This window comes from Artibeus jamaicensis, unplaced genomic scaffold (genome assembly GCF_021234435.1).
Source record: "Artibeus jamaicensis isolate MK-2021 breed Jamaican fruit bat unplaced genomic scaffold, CSHL_Jam_final contig_519, whole genome shotgun sequence".
Classification (NCBI taxonomy): domain Eukaryota; kingdom Metazoa; phylum Chordata; class Mammalia; order Chiroptera; family Phyllostomidae; genus Artibeus; species Artibeus jamaicensis.
The window spans coordinates 41,369,400-41,389,499 of record NW_026521871.1 but is presented as its reverse complement, the minus strand read 5'-3'; the positions used below and the strand labels follow the sequence as shown (position 1 = coordinate 41,389,499).

The 20,100-nt window shown below is 35.1% G+C and overlaps 1 protein-coding gene across 1 annotated transcript in view; it reads right to left on the bottom strand.

Moving 5' to 3' along the window:
* ZCWPW2 (zinc finger CW-type and PWWP domain containing 2) overlaps positions 1 to 20,100 on the bottom strand; it is a 102,141-nt gene that overhangs the window by 8,390 nt on the left and 73,651 nt on the right. Inside the window, exons 5-7 of the mRNA XM_053669033.1 lie at positions 17,290 to 17,336; positions 3,264 to 3,322; positions 2,121 to 2,188 (exon numbers count right to left, since the gene is read on the bottom strand). Coding sequence (XP_053525008.1) covers positions 2,121 to 2,188; positions 3,264 to 3,322; positions 17,290 to 17,336 — 174 coding nt within the window. The remainder of the gene's footprint in view (positions 1 to 2,120; positions 2,189 to 3,263; positions 3,323 to 17,289; positions 17,337 to 20,100) is intronic.

Sequence of the window (20,100 nt, the reverse complement as noted above, 5' to 3'; positions counted from 1 at the left end):
CTCATTGCCTCACAGAATTAATTTCCAGAACCAGTCCTCTGTTGGATAAGCTGGCTGCCACTGCATCTCTTTGTTACAGATGAAGAAACCCAGAGTTGGAGAGGTAAAGGAGCTGCACTTAATTAGCTCACTTCCTGATCTCTAACTAAGGCGTGTGTGGGAGGGTGGAGGAAGACAATCAGTAGAGCATAACATCTGTAAAGGAACAGCCAATCTTGAGCAGTAGACTGATAGGAGACTTCAGCACTTGGGAGTGTAAGGAAAGAGGGTCCGAAAAGGAGGGCTTTCAGAAATTCCAGAAAAAGATGGCAAATTTTCCTCTGCTACTTGACCTAGGGTTAATTCTACCTTAAGAAGAAATGAGAGATATTGGAGGCTTGGATCTAGGGATCCACAGAAATATGCATAGTAGGTAACATACGAAGAGGGTTAAACTACTGTTAAAGAACTACACTCCCAATACGTAGTCAGCTCTTGCAAAGAACACAGTAAACTAGATGTTTCTGTGCTTTAGGTGTTAAAAGTGAGACAGAGGAGCCCTAGCTGGTGTAGCTCAGGGGATTGAGCACGGGCCTGTGAACCAAAGGATTGTGGTTCGATTCCCAGTCAGGGCACATGCCTGGATTGCAGGCCAGTTCCCAGCAGGGGACCCTCTAAAGGCAACCACACATTGATATTTCTCTCCCTCTCTACTTCCCTCCCCCTCTAAAGATAAATAAATAAAATACATATCTTTTTAAAAAGTGGGATAGAGGAGTAAAACAGATTGGGTTAACTATTTTAACAATTAACTACTGAGACTTCTAGAACTATACACAATGTGAGACCCCAAAAAGGCTTCCTTTTACATAGACAACTCCCAAGGTGTATTCACATGGAAAGCCACTTCCTGACCAGGGCTTCCTGGCTGCACTGGATTTCTTCCGCAGCATCCCTCACGAGCTGCAGGGGAGAAGGACCCAGTGACGCAGCCCTCAGCCGCAGTGCCAGGACCTCCTGGTGGAAAATCCGCCTGGGATGAGCTGACTTCTACCTTTCTACACGAATATTTGAACTGATCTTGTGAGGCAAAGAGACAAACTAGCAAAGAGAGGGCATCTTAGTAGCAGGAAAGAAGTAGCCGAACAAGTTTTAAGAAGAGATTGAAACAACAGAATTTTGTAGTAGTTGAGAAGAACAAAGGATTAAAAAAAAGAAAAAAGAAAGAAACTCCCCCAACTTTCCTCTGTGTGTTTTTCTTACTTTTAATGAGACTATATACAAATGGCTATTTAGCCAACTGAAACAGTGCCATAGGATCTGGGGGTGGCTATGAAAGAGGGGGGTGTGGTACAGATAGATACCTTCTTGGAGTTTAATATGTTTTGAAACCTCTTTGCATGGCTGCCAAAGGTCCACCTTGCAAATAAGCATTTGCCTGCTTTTTAAGATTCACAAAAATGTACAAAGAGTAAAGCCCTTTCAAAACTAAAATTTTCTCCCTGCATTCCACATGCACACCCCTGTGTTCTAACACTGATGGCGAGAAGCCCCAGGCTGCTGCTCTTCTTCCTTCTCTCCCTTGAGCACCCCTAGGACCCCAACACACTTGGAATGGACAGGTCTGGAATGAAATGCATCGATGCTGGTAGTTCTTTCCACAACTACTGGTGCTTTATTGAAAAGAAAATTTAAATACCATGCTAAAACCAGAGGAAATTTAATTCAAGAGAACAGAAATAAAATGACAACTGAAAAGCTCTAGTATCTAAATCAATACCAAAAATAACCCATTGGCCCTGACTGGTATAGCTCAGTGGATTGAGCGCGGGCCTGCGAACCATACAATCGAGGTTCGATTCCCAGTCAGGGCACATGCCTGGGTTGCAGACCAGTTCCCTGCAGGCCAGTTCCCAGCAGGGGATGCACGAAAGGCAACCATACATTGATGTTTCTCTCCCTCTCTCCTTCCCTTCCCCTCTAAAGATAAATAAATAAAATATTAAAAAAAAACACATTAAACAAATGACCCATTAATGTTTCTCATATACGTACATATACGCAACAGTTTTTTTTTCTTCCAAGGACTATGACTACGTTTGGCAGAATTAAATATAGGTAAAGGAGCTAAAAGAACATACCCATGTTTTCCTTTGATAAGGCATCATCTGAACAAACATTTTCAAAAGAGCACTTTAAAACAGCTTTCCTAGGAAAAGAATGTGACAAATATTGTTTCAAATGATCAATCATGTATATTTAAATGACCACTCATGTATATGCATTTCTAATTATAAATAATGAATACATACTTATCTTAAAGTACTTTTTTCTTTGTTGTTTTATACTGTAAGGCAGCATGATACAGTAAAAAACCAAAGGGGAATAGTATTGATCTGAGCTCTCACTAGGTGAAAAGCACTAATGATCTATCAAGCACCTTACATAAGATTTCCATGTAAACCTTCCCCCAGAAACCTACTAAGTAATTGTACTCCCATTTGATAAAGAAACCGAGGCTCTGAGAAATTGAGAAGACTGACAACACAGGTCAATGGCTGAGCACGACGCAACTAAATCCTGTCCAGCTACAAAACGTTTGCTTTTCCACTACACTATGTTGCTGATTTAGAGTCAGAAAACATTTGTCCAAATGCATGTTCTCTAACCATAAGAGCTCGAGAAAGCCCCTTAGTTTCTCTAAGCCACAAGTCCTTCATCTTTTAAACGGAGATAATTATGATATACCGCTATCTATTTTGATGGGGTTACTGGGAAGTAGAACTGAGGTAAGGCAATTAAGGTCCTTTTAAAAAATTTAATTACTCATCTTCTGAAAAAGGACTATCATATTAGAGTTAGTCTTTCTCTTTGAGTAGGACTCTCTTTAACACAGTACCAGTTACCATTTATTAAAAATAAGTAAATAACTAAACTGGCTGGTTCGATGATAAACACTAAACTTGTCATCAGTGGCTTATTAGTTCATTATAAAGGCTTGTTTCTGCTTTGTATTATCTATTTTAAACTAAAAACCTGCTTATCATCTGGTTGCACACATGATATTAATCTTTGAAAGCTCTGGTTAAACACAGTTATATAAACATCAAGCTTTCTTCATACTTCTAAGACTTCTACTTATCATTTTATTAATTCTTCTATAAAAATTTTAAACAATGTTTCCCTAGAGAAACAATCAAAAGTCAGGGGGAAATGTCATATAATAAATAAATTCAATATATATATTTCAATTTTATCATAATACTTTTTAATTAGAAACATACCTCTTCTTTTTCCTGAATTTGGGCTTTATTTTTTCAGAACTGTTTCTGGAAGTTGGCATCTGTAAAAAAAAAACAACAGAAAGATGAGATGGCTCATATTGGACTGGATGAGCTCAGTTTAATGGTGGATCCTATATGGACCCAGTAATTCAGCTCAGACTCTAGACTGTAAACAACAACTGTAACTCTAAGTCAGCAACTTTGTAGTCACTAAAACTGCATTGATCTGCTCAACTTCCAGGAATGGTTGACTGATTCAAACAAATTCCTATCCCCTACATGCACATATACATAAAAATACCAAGTAAAGCAAGTTTAAAGTTTTAAAACTTATATAACCATTAAGGTAAGAAAAAGAAATATTCACATGCTAGAAACACGAGGTATGCAAACCTATACAGATGGGAACCGACATGGTGAAGGGCCACAAGGAATGTGTCCCAGGACAGAGTCAAAAGGACTTGGGACTGAGGTTTTAATGGCTACAAAGACCCAGTGAAGAATGTGGAGAAATAAGAACCTTCATGCACCGTTGAGAACGTGAAATGCTGGGGCCACTTTGGAATACAGTTTGACAGTTCCTCAAAATGTTAAACGTTGAGTTACCTTATGATCCTGCATTCCATACCTGGGTTTATACCCAAGAGAAAAACTTATGTCCATGCAGAAACTGTATGTAAATATTCATAACAGCATTATTTATAATAGTCAAAAAGTTGAAACAACCCAAATGTCCATCAGTAGATAATATGTGCTATAGCCCTAAATGGAATATTATTCAACCTCTAAAAATAATGAAGTAAGGCCCTGGCTGATGTGGCTCAGTTGGTTGGAGTATCATGCCATAAATCAAAGTGACGGGTTTGATTCCCCATCAGGGCACATACCTAGGTTGTGGGTTTGGTCCCCAGTTGGGGCACATATGAGGCAACTGATCCAAGTTTCTCTCTCACATCAATATTTCTTCCCTCTCTCTTTCTCTCTCCCTTCCCCCTTCTCTAAAACCAATAAGCATGTCCTTGGGTGAGGAAAAAAATAATTAAGTAAAGACACATCCTACAACATGGATGAATCTTGAAACTATTATGCTCAGTGAAAGGTCAGAAATGCCCAAAACAAAAGGCCACATGTATAACTCCATTCACCTGACACATCCAGAAAAGGCATATCCTTAGAGACGGAAGTAGACTAGTGGTGGCCAGGGACTCTGGGGAGGTGAGAAATGGGCAGTGACTGTTAACAGGTGTGTGGTTTCCTTCCGGGGTGAGGAGAACATGTTCTACAACTAGAGAGTGGTGGTGGATGCACAACTGTACATACACTAAAATCCAATGATTTGTGCCCTTGAAAAGGGTGAATAAATTAGATCTCAACAAAGGTATAATTTTTAAAAACTTAGTGATAAGGAAAAATTCAAAGAAAGGATATAGAATACACTATATCAATAACTATTAACAAAAGGAACCCAATGTAGCAATAATACTGTTAGAAAAAAGCAGATAAGGCAAAAACCATAGTCAAAGATAAAAGGGTTATTACTCAACACTAAAAACAAAAAATCTACCCAGAAAGTATAATAGTCCTGAACCTGTATATACCTAAAATCTTAGCCTTATAAAATGAGCAAAAAATATAAAGTGAAGCAATTAAAAGTAGAAACTGATAAATCTATAGTTAAAATGGTATATTTTAATTTACTTCTCATTAAAAAATTATGAAGCAAACACAATTTAGTGAACAAATAGGAAAGTTCAACAAAAAATAATAAGTTTAATGAACACATATTAAACCTGGCACTGAGTAATTAAAGAATACATATTGTTTTTAAGCCTAGAACATTTACAAATTTGACCATCTATTGGGTCACAAAGGAAGTCCCCAAAATATTAAAATAATCTGTATCTTACAGACCATATGCACTGACTAAAATGAAATAAAATAACAAATCAAACTCCAAAAGATAGCTGAATAAATTTGCAATCAATTCATAGGTACCAAAGAATTCACATTCTCCCATGAACCTTCCTGTGATGAGTTACGATCTATGCCATTTAGATCAGGGCTACTGTCTCACATGTTAGTATCTGGTTACAAGACTTATTTTCCCACCCGATAATACACTTTGTCTCCATGCCATCCCTTGCATGCTGTAGGTGCACATGAAGTGTCTGTGGAATAAATTAATGAATAAAATGTTGGGAGTAAGACAGGATAAAGAGAAACGTCAGCATTAGAGAAAACTGAGGTCAATGTCATGGTGCATTCTGCACTGCCACTGTTGGTGACTTCGGCATTTAACAAATTCACACAATTTACCCTCTACTTCTAAAACAGCTCAATGCACTTTCACCTCAATATGTTAGCCAGTTTATTAAAAAATAAATCTTTTATTTATTTTTTATCTTTTTATTTGAACTTGCTAAAGTGAAAATTTTCTTAGCCTGTTTTGCCTAATTCTTTCAGTTTCACTGATAGAGTTTACTGATCCTGAATCAAGCATCTAAACTTCAAAGGCACAAAAAATGTGTTTTAATTTACCGTGTGTTTAATAGCTAACAGAGTGAAAAATTTACATTGTACATTCAAAAGCATTTATTATAGTGAGATGAAGGCTGAACTTAATAATTCTCAAAGCATTATTAAATAGCTTAAATACCTTAATAATCATTCAGGGGAAGTTTATATGAAACACTGAAAGGATTCATATTGTGATGAGGCTAAAGACTAAGTAAGTGTTCCTTTTGCAATCTTCAACCTCATGGAAATGTCAAAATGCTTTTTCCAGGACTGGAGATACACGTACACACACACACACACACACACACACACAAATATATATGAGAAGTCTGTCCAGGAAAAATCCAACCATTGTTAAATAATAAAAATGTCCATGTAACCTGGCATCCAAGGAGAGTGGACTGGAATGCACATGAGTAAATAATGACAACTTCACTATACTAGTCAGTGGGAGTGGTAGATGCCCTTAAGTGAGCATTTGCATTATGTGGTCACTGCATTCAAAATGACTGAACGAGTAGAGCAATGAATCTGCATCAGATTTTGTCTTATTTAAGCTTGAACATTCCTCTGCAGAAATTATTCAGTGATTCAGAAGGCTATAGCTGAGGCACCTGGTGATTGGCAGCTTCACCATAACAATGCATCTGCTCATACATCACATCTTGTGCAGTTTTTTTTGTGAAACATCAAATCCCCCCAGTGACTCAGTCTCCCTGCAGCCCAGATTTGGCATGCTGTGACTTCTGGCTTCTCCCAGAACTAACATCACCCTTGAAAGGTCATCAGCAAGATTCAGGAAAATACAATGGGGCAGCTGATGTCAGCTGTGTGGGAACTGTGTGAGGTCCCAAGGTGCCTACTTTGAATGGGACTGAGGCATCATTGTCCTACGTGTAATGTTTCTTGTATCTTCTTCAATAAATGTATTTATTTTTCATATTATGTGGCTGGATATCTTCTGGACAGACCACACACACAACATTATATGATATTATAGATCATATATTTATATATTATATACATTTTTGTATTATATATGAAGAACACCGAGTCTTTAGCATCATTGTAACATATGATACATACTTAAAGAGCATATAGAAAATAAATATTGTTATCTAAATCACTGACCTACATCTCTGAAGATGATATAAAGCTATTATTTCCATTTTATTTTTAAAGATTAGCTTAAATTATCTGCATGTTTGAGTATGAAGTGAAAGGGTTACTACAACAAAAAATAAGATTGAGTAACAAAGTGCAAACTACCTTATAGGAATGAATGGAAAGAAATACTGTTAAACAGTTACCATAAATAAGAAAGATTTGTACTGGAAATAATAAGTTCCTTGTCTATTTTGTTAAATATTCCATAGCAACCAAAATGAACTAGTCAGTATTTGACAAAATGTCCTGTGCTTTCCTGCTCCAAGCCTTGATGAAGTGTGATGTGGGGGAGAAGGGTGCCAAATCTGGAAGGATGGGATCGTGACTTGAATGCTGACACTTACTAGCTGTTTCACTTTTGGTAAGTCACTCTAATATCTAGCAAAGCCTGATACAAACACTTAACAAACACTTCCTGGTTAAATGACCATTCTGCATGTCGGGATCTTCTTTGTTAAACAATGTAGTCTGCTGGGTCACTGTCAGGATTCTGCCTTTTTTCCCTTGGAACAGATGACAGGGAACTTGGCACTTTGGTAAGGCAGAACTTTGGCAGTGTATTAGTTTCCCAAGGCTGCCATGACAAATGACCACAAACTTGGTAAAGCATAACAAATTTATTATCTTACAGCTCTATAGAATAGAAGTCTGTCTTTTATAAAAACATTCGTCAGTGGATTTAGGGCCCACCTACCCCAGGTGATCTCATTTTGAAACTCTCACCTCAATTATATCTACAAAGATCTTTATTTCAAATAAGGTCACATTTTGAGGTTCCTGGTAGACATATCTTTTGAGGGCTATGATTCAACCCGTGAAGAGGACATACTATAATCTTTCCCTATTCCAACCTTCCACTTCCCTTCCTGTGTTTTCACAGCCAACTCTCCTGTGTTGTCTAGCCCAGTGTTGTTCGGAGTAAGGCCCACAATGTGACAGAATCAGCAACATCAGAGAGTGTGCTAGAAATGCAAGTTCTGATGCCCACCCTAGGCCAACTGAATCAGAAACTCTGGGAGTAAGGCATAAGAATCTGGGCTCTCCATATACCTCTTTGTTTTTTACATGTAGTAAGAAAAGATTTAATATTTGTTTTTGGTTTCTTTAAAATCAACAAAATCCATCCAAAAAATGGCACCCATCCACACAAATATAATGCTATATAAGTTCTTGACTTTTTAAAGAAACCAAAGCAAGTATTAATTCTTTGTTGTTGAATGTAAAAAAGAGGTATATATAGAGAGAGCATATGCTGTTTACTGAATGTGTGTATGTGTGTGTGTCTGTGAGTATTTAGAAATAACTAGGATTGCTGGCTTGAATGGCAAATAATAGAATTGCCTTTAATTTCGAAGAACAGAAAATACAAATGAATTGTCCTTACATCAGATTTCTAAAATCTGCATAAACTGACTTGACATTGCCCATTTCCTTAAATCACTATTCATTTAAATAAAAATATTTTTTATTTTTAAATAAGAAGTTTGTTAGTTGTGTTAAGTATGAGGATACAAAATTTTGATTCAGCCTTTTATGCTCATAGAAAAAGGAATATATTTCATAACCTTCTTTTGAGAATAATTGTCAGTCAATAATCACTAAAGAGCTGCCTACTTTGATAGAATTTCCAGAAGTGTATCTGTGCTTTGAATAATGTACACACACTCCTTGTCAAAAGTTATCACACAGAAGGAAAAGCCAATATTCTCATTCCCTTTTGGAAAATCTGCTGGGAAAATATGCTTGGCATAAGGATGAAAACTGGTTTCATGGAGCCTTGTAAATGATGGTTATTACTTAAGCTGAGTATCTGGAGAGTACGAATAATAAAGTTAAGTCTTCAGGCCTAGATAATGATAGCTTTTAACACTTCTTTGAAAAAGGGGGAAGATTAAAATGAGCATTTTCTAGCCCTATTTCCAACATGATTTCAACAGAGAGAATACAAATCTAAATAAGTGTCAGTCAATTACCATATGCCCCAGTCTAGTCAGTCTTTAGTAGAATTCAGTTTTCCTGTGAGATCTGAACAATATCAGAGATCAGTCCCTGGCAATATGACTTATAAATATCCTGCTGTCCTCTGCCCTATTTCTTCAGCCATGTGTAAGTTCGCACCAACGCACTGTGGATTTCTCTGCTTTGAGGGACTTACCAGAGAAAACACTGAAGTGTGTATTCATGCAGTGAGCTGAGACACAGGAGGGCATTTTTCCTAAAAATAGAAGTTGACCAGCAGACCACCTTAAACAGAAGGCATGAAAGACCTTCTATTAAATACCTCCCAATCCTGGCTGAGGATAAAAGTCAGGACACTCTAAGAAGTTCTATAATTATGTACTTCACTTGATAACTTTTAAAGCCTTGGACTTAATTTTTTAGTGGTTTTTGACTGTCTATACCAGGGAGAAAACATAAAGATTTTATATATATATACATATACACATACATTTTTTAACAGATAAGATTTCACTCACATTTGTAAGGAACTTAAGACTACTCAGGGCTAATCAAAACAGGGTGATCTGGGAGGAAAGATGCCCACAAAAAGCAGAACTTACGTCACAGTTGTTTATCTGATTTGAATGGAGCCAGGAAATCAAATTATTTGTCCTCTAATTAGAGACTCTCTAAAACTCCAAATATGTTGAAAACAATTCCTATTTGCGTATAATTTTTTTCTAAAGACTTTCTAGAATCTACATACTTTAATTAACTTGTAAAAATCTGATGTATACGGAACATTCAATGGTTATAGTACCTACACTACACATTTTCCCTAGACAAGAGGAGGAATGTGGTGAGCTTCATTATCTGTTTTACCACTTTTGGCTCCACCAACTTGAATAGTAAGGACGACTGGCCAACTCCTCACCCCATGGATCACTGTCAATGCTCATGGCATTTACTGTCAACATTATGTAAAAGATGATGTTTCTCCTACATAGGAATAAACAGATTCTACCTACACAATAGCAAAATTAAAAAGTATACATATTGTTCTTTTAAAAACATTATCTAAATCACAGTCTTTACATTGAGTTTCTGATGATTACAGAAGTTGAAACGAAGGACAGTCTTGTATCTGGATTCATGAAAGAATATGGGAAATATACCACCCTTTATATGGTCTGGGTGACTGTGTTCTCCACTAAGTGGGGGAGTAAAAATTTAAGGCATGTACCTAACATACATGTTTCATGGTAAGCAAATAATTTTTGGAGCAAAGTGCAAGTATGAAATACATCAGCAAAAAAAGATAAATAGTATTTCAAAGTCATTAAATTGTAAAGAATTCAAAAGTAATAATTTATGGGTCTTCAAAGAAAGGAGATAGGTTTATCTTGTCTAGAATATTGGTTTGGCCAAAAAGTCCATTTAGTTTTGTCCATAAAATATAAGACATACTCTCAGTTTCACCAATAAATTTATTGATTTGGATATTTCGAGCATGTCAGCTATCTCCCAGGTGGTATAATGTTGATTGTTTTCAGTTAATGTCTCTGTTTGATAGCTACCAACTTCAGCTGGTCCACCTGACTGTTTCAGTCACAGCATCTTCCCCATACACTGCACAAATTTATTTTTGTGTTTCAGTTGTGTTTTTACCTTTCTTGAAATAAGAAAGCATAATATGTTCAAAATGTTGGGTATTTTCTTCCATCTTCAATATTAAAACAGCTACACAAAAATTCACCACTTTTGATAAGTTTTTTAAAATGCATGTTGATAAGACAGCTCTCACAAAACAATCTTAACAAAATTAAGCGCTACTAGAGCCATCATACAGGAAAAAACCCAAACAAACTTTTTAGCCAACACAATAAATGAAAAGTTAGAAGACTGGTGGGCAGAAGGCAAATGTTTATAAATTTTAAATTATATTTGAATTTTCATAAGTTATAAGGAAATTCTAATTTTCACTGACATTTTATTTTACATTTTCCCTTTGCAATTAGGAAAACAGTAGTTATTACTATTAGGCATAGAAAGATCATTTAATAGCTAAGGCAATAGCTACAATCTATAAAATACAAACTCATTCAAATTCCAAAGGTGTGTTAATATCAATAGCCACTCTCTTCAATGAGTAACATTGTTTCTAGTTATAATGTAATGAATGGAATGAGGAAGATGGTGAGTGAGAAATATTCTAACCTTTAAAAGAAACCCAGATTTACTTTGCGTGTAGCCTTATGCCGAGACATGGGTGATATGCTGCTGGGTCAGAGAGAAAGGATTATGCTAGTGATGAATATAATCACTTGAAAAACAAGCTGAAGAAATTTTAGTCCCAAATAACAAAGGGCGACACCTAGAAAATTTTTATGTGATAACTACTACTCAAGTTGAAGAGATTTTTATTTCTTAACAAAAAAAGCAATCACATTTGGTAGAATTCTCTTTTTTGCCTTCTGGCTCCAAGTTAAAACATAGAAAAGAAAATGTAGAAAGTTATGGTTGAAAAGTTTTGAATTTCTGGAATCTGTGACATCAGTGTTTACATATTACTGAATTCAAATTCCAAATTAATATCTGAGTGAATTTTTAAGTGGGCATTATATATAAACAAAAATTAATACAATATTTCTATTATTATAAATGGTGACATTCAAAACTTATTTGTTTTTTAGTAAGTAGGATAAAAATCATTTTTAAAAGACAGAAGAAAAAATTGCTGACACTCCTGAATTTCCATTTACCAAGTGCCAGATCTGCATAACTAAAACGAACTTTCTCGAATAAATCACTGCACTGGAATAAGTCACTTTGCTTCAGGGGGCAGCACCAACATCCCTGCTCACTTCCACTTTCTACAGCTCCCCTCGGAGCTGCAACCCCACAAAAAGAGGCAGCACAGCAGCCCTGTGGATGGGAAAACTTCTCTTTATAGCCACTCCCAGCCAACACCTCTCCCACTACAAACCCTGTGAACTTGGAGAATAACATGCTCCTCACACTCAGACACTGTTGCTTTATCTTCAGGGAAGAAAAACAAAGGAGATTTCAAGTCCATTGTGCTCACCCTGATGCACATTTTCCCTCTGCTCTCCAGCTCCTCCCAATGCCACTGCCTGTCTTAGAGCAAGAAGGTCAGTTTGGCTAAAGTCAGATCCGTGGACTGAAAGTCAATTCAAAACAAGGGTTAAGCAAATATACAAGTCCCAAAGTAGGTTTTTCTATCATTTAAAGAACAAATGCAATCACCCACGCCAGAAAATAGTTACTCTGAATCAAGGGATCTTTACTTACTGTCACAAATGGCATTATAAAAGGATATCAGAGAAGATTAATCCATTTTGTCTAATTTTAATATTTTACTACTAACAGTTATCCTATAGAATTCCTACAGATTGTAATTTAAGATAAAACAGGTAATCAAGGGTGGTTAGTTATTAAGTAACTAAAGAGTATTTTGTTAAAAATTACTCTCCTGTAAGACTATTTCATAACAGTGCCTTGTAGTGGTATGGTTGCCCTCTGCTGATTTTGAGCATAGGGTAACTGAAATTAGTATGAAAAAATGTTTTATTTTAAGGTTTCCACAGACTGATTTAAAGCGATTGACAATGTTCTATATTAATATATATTTATTTTTATGTATTTGAAAAAGTGCCAATGCACATCAAAAGAGCACCTTTACATTTTAAAATTTGGATTAGGAAACTTTAGGGGATGATAAAAATAGTTGGTATTTTGATCAGAGAGGAAGTTACATGAGTGCATATATTTTTTTAAAAACTTATCAAGCTCTATGCTTAAGATCTGTGCATTTTACATGCTTAAATTTGACCACAGTAAAAAAAAAAAAAAAAGCTAAATTAAGAAAATGGTAAGTCAGATGGAAGACCAATATAGTAACTAACAGCATGGAAAATGGTGATGGAAACCTGAATGGTTCAAGTCTGGGGAGCCCTGGCCCAAGGAAAAGTGAATGAGGCCCACAAAGTAGAAGCCAAACGGAAACTGAATGCATTTCGCAGCCTGACAGACTCTTGCCAAGGGTTTTCTCTGCCTACCACTCTTTCTGAGATTGTTCTCTGCCTGGGGCTAGAAGCCAGAAGTAGGGATCTATTATAATATTTATCTTTGGGGAAAGATAGATATAAAGCTAAGTGAATCAAGTTAATTGCAATACATGAAATCCATATTAGTAAGCAAGCTTTTTAATTAACACAAATATCCAGACATTTAGTCATAAAATGTAAGCAACTTATCCTGCTATTGGGCTAATAAAAATGCCCTACTAATATGAAGAATCTTTGCAATAATTTCAGGGAAAAATATTTTTCAGTGGGAAAAAGTAGTCTCAATTCCTCATACACAAATGTTTAAATCAAAAGAGCAGTCATTAATTTTTGTCTTTCAAAGTATGTAAATTAAACTTTTGACATTAATAAAAGTAAAATGTTAGGAAAAAAGGTGCCCATACATATATGCAAGATTTTTATATATAAGCCAAACAAATTAAAAAACAGAATGAAAAAGAGATTCTTTTCCCACCATCAACAAATTCTTGGGATAGCTTTAATTAGATATATGTAATCTTCTACCCTGAGAAAAACTGAAGCAGATGAATAGAGAGAATCCTGGCTCTATCACCTAACTCGTCTCTTTATTCATTTTGCTTTAGTTTCTCACATGGAAATGTTACTGGCAGCAATAGGAGAAAGGTTAAGTGACTTATAACCTGGTTTGTTTTCATGAAAAAGCAGTCTTGTAAAGCACGTCACTAAAGCTCTAATGCCCCAAAAGTTTTATTATGCAAGTACAGCAAAAGAACTACATACAATTTAAAAGAAAAACTGAAAAATCCTTGCAACACATTGTTAAAGTATTAACTTTTAAAGGAAAAAAACCTGACTATAAAATGGCTAGAATTGGCAAGGGAAGCCAGTCTAGTCATTCCCTTAAACTAATCACGGGACTGTAATTGGTTGCGAGATGTTTTTGGTAAGGGATGTTCAGCAAACTGGCAAAATTTTAAATGTGCTTATTCTTTGAACCAGAAAGCCTACTTCCAGCAATTTTTCCTATCGAATATTTACACAAACACAGATTTGTGTACGATGATGTCGCTGCTTTTTTATCCATAATTCTGCAAACTGGATCAACCTAAATGTGTAGGGGGTGTCCAACCCTCGGCCTGTGCTGCCGGCCATGTGTGGCCCAGGACGGCTATGAATGTGGCCCAACATAAAATCCTAAATTTGTTTAAAACCTTCTGTTTGCTCAGCAGTTTTCATTAGTGCTTGTGTATTTAATGTGTGGCCCAAGACAGCTCTCTTCCAGGGTGGCTCGGAGACACCAAAAGGTTGGACACCCCTGGAGGAAACTGTTCAATAAATTAAGACATTCCCATAAAATAAAATGCTGTGCAACTACTTAAGATTTGGCAGACCTTTGACTTCAGAAGATGTCAACAAAATATTATTAGGTGAAACAGTAGAGTTTGAATTCATTCCATTTATATTAATAAACTACATATACATGTTATATTTAAACATATGTATAAGTAACTCTAAATGTGTAATAAATTAATAAAAATTAGCTTAATGATATAAATCTTAAATGATTTTTAAAATTCTATCCTCCAAATACAGCATTATTATATGACTTTGAAAAAATAAATCATGACTAAACTGTAGGGCCTCCTTTTAAAAAGACTTTTATATCTACAACTTTAACTGTCGAATAGAAGTATGATGCTATCACAAAACTGATGACTTAAAATGTCCCTATATCCTTACTTCCTATTTCTTTTTAAAGAGAAATTAAGGGGGAAAGTACTGGCATTTATTATACAAGCAACTATTGAAATATAATAACTATATGCTATTATAATTGCTTTTCATATTAACCTTTATAGCAATCATACAAGGTAATTATTATTGTTCCCAGTGCAGAGATTAATTCAATGAGATACAAAAGTATTAACTTACCTAACATCACACAACAACTAAGCAGGAGAACTAGCTTCTGAAGGCAGATGTGGCTCATTCATAATTTGTATTCTTTCTACCATAATTTTCTATTTCCTGTTTCACGTGTGTGTGTGTGCGTGTGTGTGTGTACACACACACAGAAACTTTTCAGAGTCTATAGTAGCCAACACCATCAGCTACTCTTCTAGCCTCCTGGCATACTACTTTTTAATTTTTTTTAATATATATTTTTTATTTCCAGGCTAATTGCCTCGATACTTACTCTGGTCTGCACAAGTCTTTTCACATCCTAAAAGTACATCTTGAAAAATAACAAATAATCAAGCAGGCTGCAAAGAGACTAGTGTGACTTAGTCTCCTCCCTTCAGGCTGCTGCCACTGATGAGCTGTACGGCCAGGTGGGAGCACCCACCACGCTCACGTGTATTTCAGAGGTAGCCACCACACGGACGGAGAGCTGAGGGAAGGGAACTAGGAGTGGCAGAGGCTCACAGGCAGCAAGCACTCTGAGTAACTTCACTGACACCCTATACAGCTTAATACATAGTGTAAAATGTTACGATATGTTGAGAATAAGTAGATTACTCAATAATTTTTTAGAACAGTGTGTTTATTCCATTTCAGCTTCCCTCTCCACAATAAGCCTTCTAAATTCCTTGTTTTTTTGTCTAACCTGTTTCTTTATTATTTGGTATTATGTTACTACACAGTTAAATTTGTAGTTTGTTGAGTCCAGCAGTGTATTCAAAAGTCATGCCAACAGTTGGGCAGTTCTTGTTAAACAGTTTGTTCTGTTCATTACACGATATCTCGTGCCCTTCACCTCTGTCCTAAAAAATGCTTTGTATTCCTCCAAATTACTATCTCTCTATAAATATATTTCCACAAATTCCTAAAACAGCCACTCTGCAAAACTGGTAATAGACCAGTTTTCCATGCCAATCTATTTGAGATCTATACATTATAATTTTTTTCAAAGTCGCTAGGAAAAATATTAAAAAAGGAAGACATACAAAATGCACGTTCCATTTTATTATTATATTCAACAGACAAAAATTACTCTGTCAAATTACTATACAAATTCCTAAATGGTTATTCTCATTTTTTGGCTCTTATGTGTTTGCAGACCAGAAATAAATAGTGCCCAGACAGCTCTGGCTCATGGAACCCACTCTGATGAGCACTGTCCCAGGCACAGCGCCACCTTCACTGAGAATCATGGGTAAAAATCAAGCAATACGTAATCATGTCAGCTATTATTATCTTTGTCATGTTTGATTCTGAACATCCTTTAGCAGAGACGGAAACAAACAGTTCCATCCACATTAATAACCCTCACTCGCTCCTGCTCGAATCTGCAGACAGACACACGGTCCTGTTTCTTTCCTTTCCCAGAGGGCAGTTTGCCTTCTATGGTATTATATTCCTGCAGAAGTACTTCAACATTACTTAACAAATGAAAAGTCCAGTTCCCTTTTAAATATAAGCTAAAAAGCAAAAGGATAAAACAAAATTTCACTTTAAAAGGACTCATAAAATATATATATTCAGAATATAAAAACAGTATTCACTTCATTGCCTGTTTATCTACAGGTTCTGGCCCAGCTCCCCTCTCTGCTCCCTGGGTTCCGTTCTACCTTCCCTGTCTCCACTCTGCAGCAGCCCGTTACTCAATACAGGAAATGGCAAGGGTGTAGGCTTTCCTTTCCACCACAATTCTTTTTCTCATGACAACAATATACTATTTTTCTGGAAGAATTTAAGCATTGACTTTCTCTTTTTCAGTGATATCCCCTTAAGAATATTTATTGTCACTTGAAAAACAATGTCAAAGTTAATCCTATCCCAATCATAGTTTTGACAATAAGTAGAGTTAAACATCTCTGTGCATACAATATACAGATTGACATGTTGCATTTTAAAAACTCTTTAAGAATGCTAGTGACTCTATGAATTTTCATTAAAAAAACTCTAGGTTTGAATTCACTCAAATGGCTGATGTCGTTCTCACATAACTTTGAGGTAAAGTCTATATTTAGCTGTGAATATTAATTCATATATTCCATGAAATTGCATACATTACAATAATATGGCATAGAAAAAATAAAATATTTTAGTATATGAGAGTATGCGTGTGACCTATAATGTAAATAAAAACTACTGCTTAACTTAAAATTTTCTATTGTCCTTACATCCAATAATTCTGTAACACTGATGTGATAATAAGTATTAAATTTCTAGTGTCAATCTAATAAAGAAAACATATAGTGCACTAAAATTTAGAAGAAAAAATTGATTATGTTATTTTGCTTTTAAATATTCATTTAATTATTTTATAAAGTATTAATCAATGGAATCTGAAATCTAATACTTTATATCATAAACCATGAACTTACCCTTTTCTTGGCCACCACAGCAACTTTGCCAACAGCTTTGGATTTATCTGTAAGATAGTAAAGTACAGCTGCTTCAGAAAACATGCCTGTGCTCCTGTTCAAATAAATGCAAAGTTACACAAGCAGAATTTTCTATTTTCTCATAATGTGGTATGTGTTCTCAGTGGTTCTTTTGATCAAAATGTCAATAAGCTCTGCTTACCAGATTTGAGTACAGCAAAGTAATTCAAAAGTAATTATAAAAACATCAGGGATTTGTATACTGATTTAATAAACCTCTTCCCTTAACTCTGACTGGTTGATTGGATGCCCTTCATTTAGCATCAGGTATAACGTATTTCTATATTCTGGTCAGTGTGTATTCTCTGGAGTATAAAGGAATTGGAATTAAATCCCAGGTACCTCTACCTGCACATTTATTGCATGACAGACATAAGATAACCACTTTATATAGACATCACTTCACTCAATCCTCATGATAATCTTGCAACATTCAGGCTAAGACAAGTTAAATTCCCTGCTGGAGGTCATGCAGTGGGGCCAAGCCCATCTAACTGTCTTTCCAAGATGTTAGTTGCTTCCATTTGGGACCCCTGAGCTGCCAACAGTGCCTCAGAAGAAAGACTCAGAATGAAAACAACTAGTACCTTTTCTGGTTCTACTGCTCCTGAAACCAGAATAGTTAGTAACCAAATAGAACACAGAAAATCATTTCAATATATTGTTTTTGATATGTGCAAAATTGTGTGTGCATCTCTGTGTATGTACTAGTAAACATTATTGCCATAAATAGTAGATTTTAAAAATTTTCCATCTGGAATGCCATAGCTCAGTAGGTTATATGTAAACATTTGTTCATATTTATGTTTTTTAAACTTTAATATTATGATAATGAAAAATGGAAAGAGCTATGAACATTAACAATAAAGCTTAGGGTTACATTTAACAATAAAGAAAAATACAAAAAACTAGGAAAGACCCATCTTTAGTAAGTCCACAGTCATCTTCGGGCAAAGAAGTTTTTTCTTTGAATTATGCATACTTATATATATGTCTAAACACTCTGCAAAACTAGAACGTGCCTTTAAGGCAGGGATCATGTTTCACATGTAAAAGGTGCTCAATATTTTTTACAATTAATAAATGTATATGTATTTTATTTAAAACCTTACATGGATGTAAAATAAACATTTTACTTAAATTAATATAATTTATTAATCAAAATTCATAGAATACTTACACAGTATAAAATACTATACTAGACTATGTAAGATATAAAAACACTCTATATTCTTAAAACTTCAGTTTATTTATTTATAAACCAGAAGTAATAATTATTGCCTTAATGGTATATTATAAAATTTAAATACTATGCTCTATGTAAACAAACCTCCTAAAACAATGTCTGATAGATAATAGATAATCAACAATGTTCTCTTCCATTTTGGCTAACAAAGACATTTTTGTGTTGTGTGTGTGTGTGTGTGTGTGTGTGTGTGTGTGAGAGAGAGAGAAGAATAAAAAATATTTAAACCTTAACATTTGGAATACCAGGAATTAGTGATGATATAAATTACTTTTAAAGTGATTCTATCATTTTTCTATTTAAATACACAATTTTATTCTTTGTAACATAGTCGGAAATAAATGATGAGTAATGATAAAAATAGTGAAAGATTTCAAGACACAAAAAATAAGACCAATGAAATCCCACAATATATTTTTCCATATATATTTTAGATTTATAAAAGGGCCCAGTAGAACCTGATAATAATTACAAGATAAAATTAGTTCTGTTGTATCAAAAATGTTTTCTCCTTGTTCTTTTGATGACCTCTAAAAACAATAAAAGTCAGGATGAAATATTAATCTTTACAAATAGTTAAAACTGCACACAAAAGTAACTCAAAAACTAAAATTGGATCCAATGGACCCTGACTGAATACTAATGAAAAGAGAATAGAAATTCATTATTTCTCCTCAAAATATACATTATTCTCATGTAAAATTTTCAGTAGGGAGATAGATAAATTAGAAACAGAAATATCTAAACCATTGTTCAAAGAAAATTTTATGTCTAAAAGCTACAGAACCATTTCCCAAGGCCACGAGAGTGTCCTGGGGGAATATCAACAACCACTCTGATTTTCAAGTGCCAATGGGATTAAGTATTCTGGTATAATACTTAAAAACTACAATTACTGGTGATTTCCCTATTAACGGGACATGTAGATTTGGATCATTGAAAGGGCTTTACTTCTGAGCTATAGCTGCATCTTATTTTTAAAGAGCAAAAAGAGAACTGTAGGTAGAAAATAAAAATGTTCTCAAGTAGAGGTGGTTATGTTTCATGACCCATAACAAATGTTATTTTTTATTTACAACCATATTAGAGAGGAGTACAATTATCATAAAAAATCAATAGCTTCTCTCCTTTAAATACTTTTTTAAAGCTGGTCCATTCATGGCCTCAAAAAAACTGTCAGTGTGCACTTCTTTAAATGTGACAGCTGAGAGTATTTTCTTAAAACGATAGAGGCCAGCCCAGTTTAGAAGTCACCACTCTGTCCTAACAACATGTAAAAAGCTGAAAAAAATATTGAAAATCAATAACTTTCCTTAGATACCTCACAGAAGTGAGGTCACACAGCAGACTGCTGCCCCCAAATCTGGGGAGACAGACAAAGAAGTATAAAGACGCGTAACTCACCAGAGCAGAAGCCCCCATAAAAGTCGGTGCCAGAGTAGGAACATATAACTGTAACTGATGAATTGCTGGAGGGGGCCCCAGCCATGGAAGAGGAAGACACA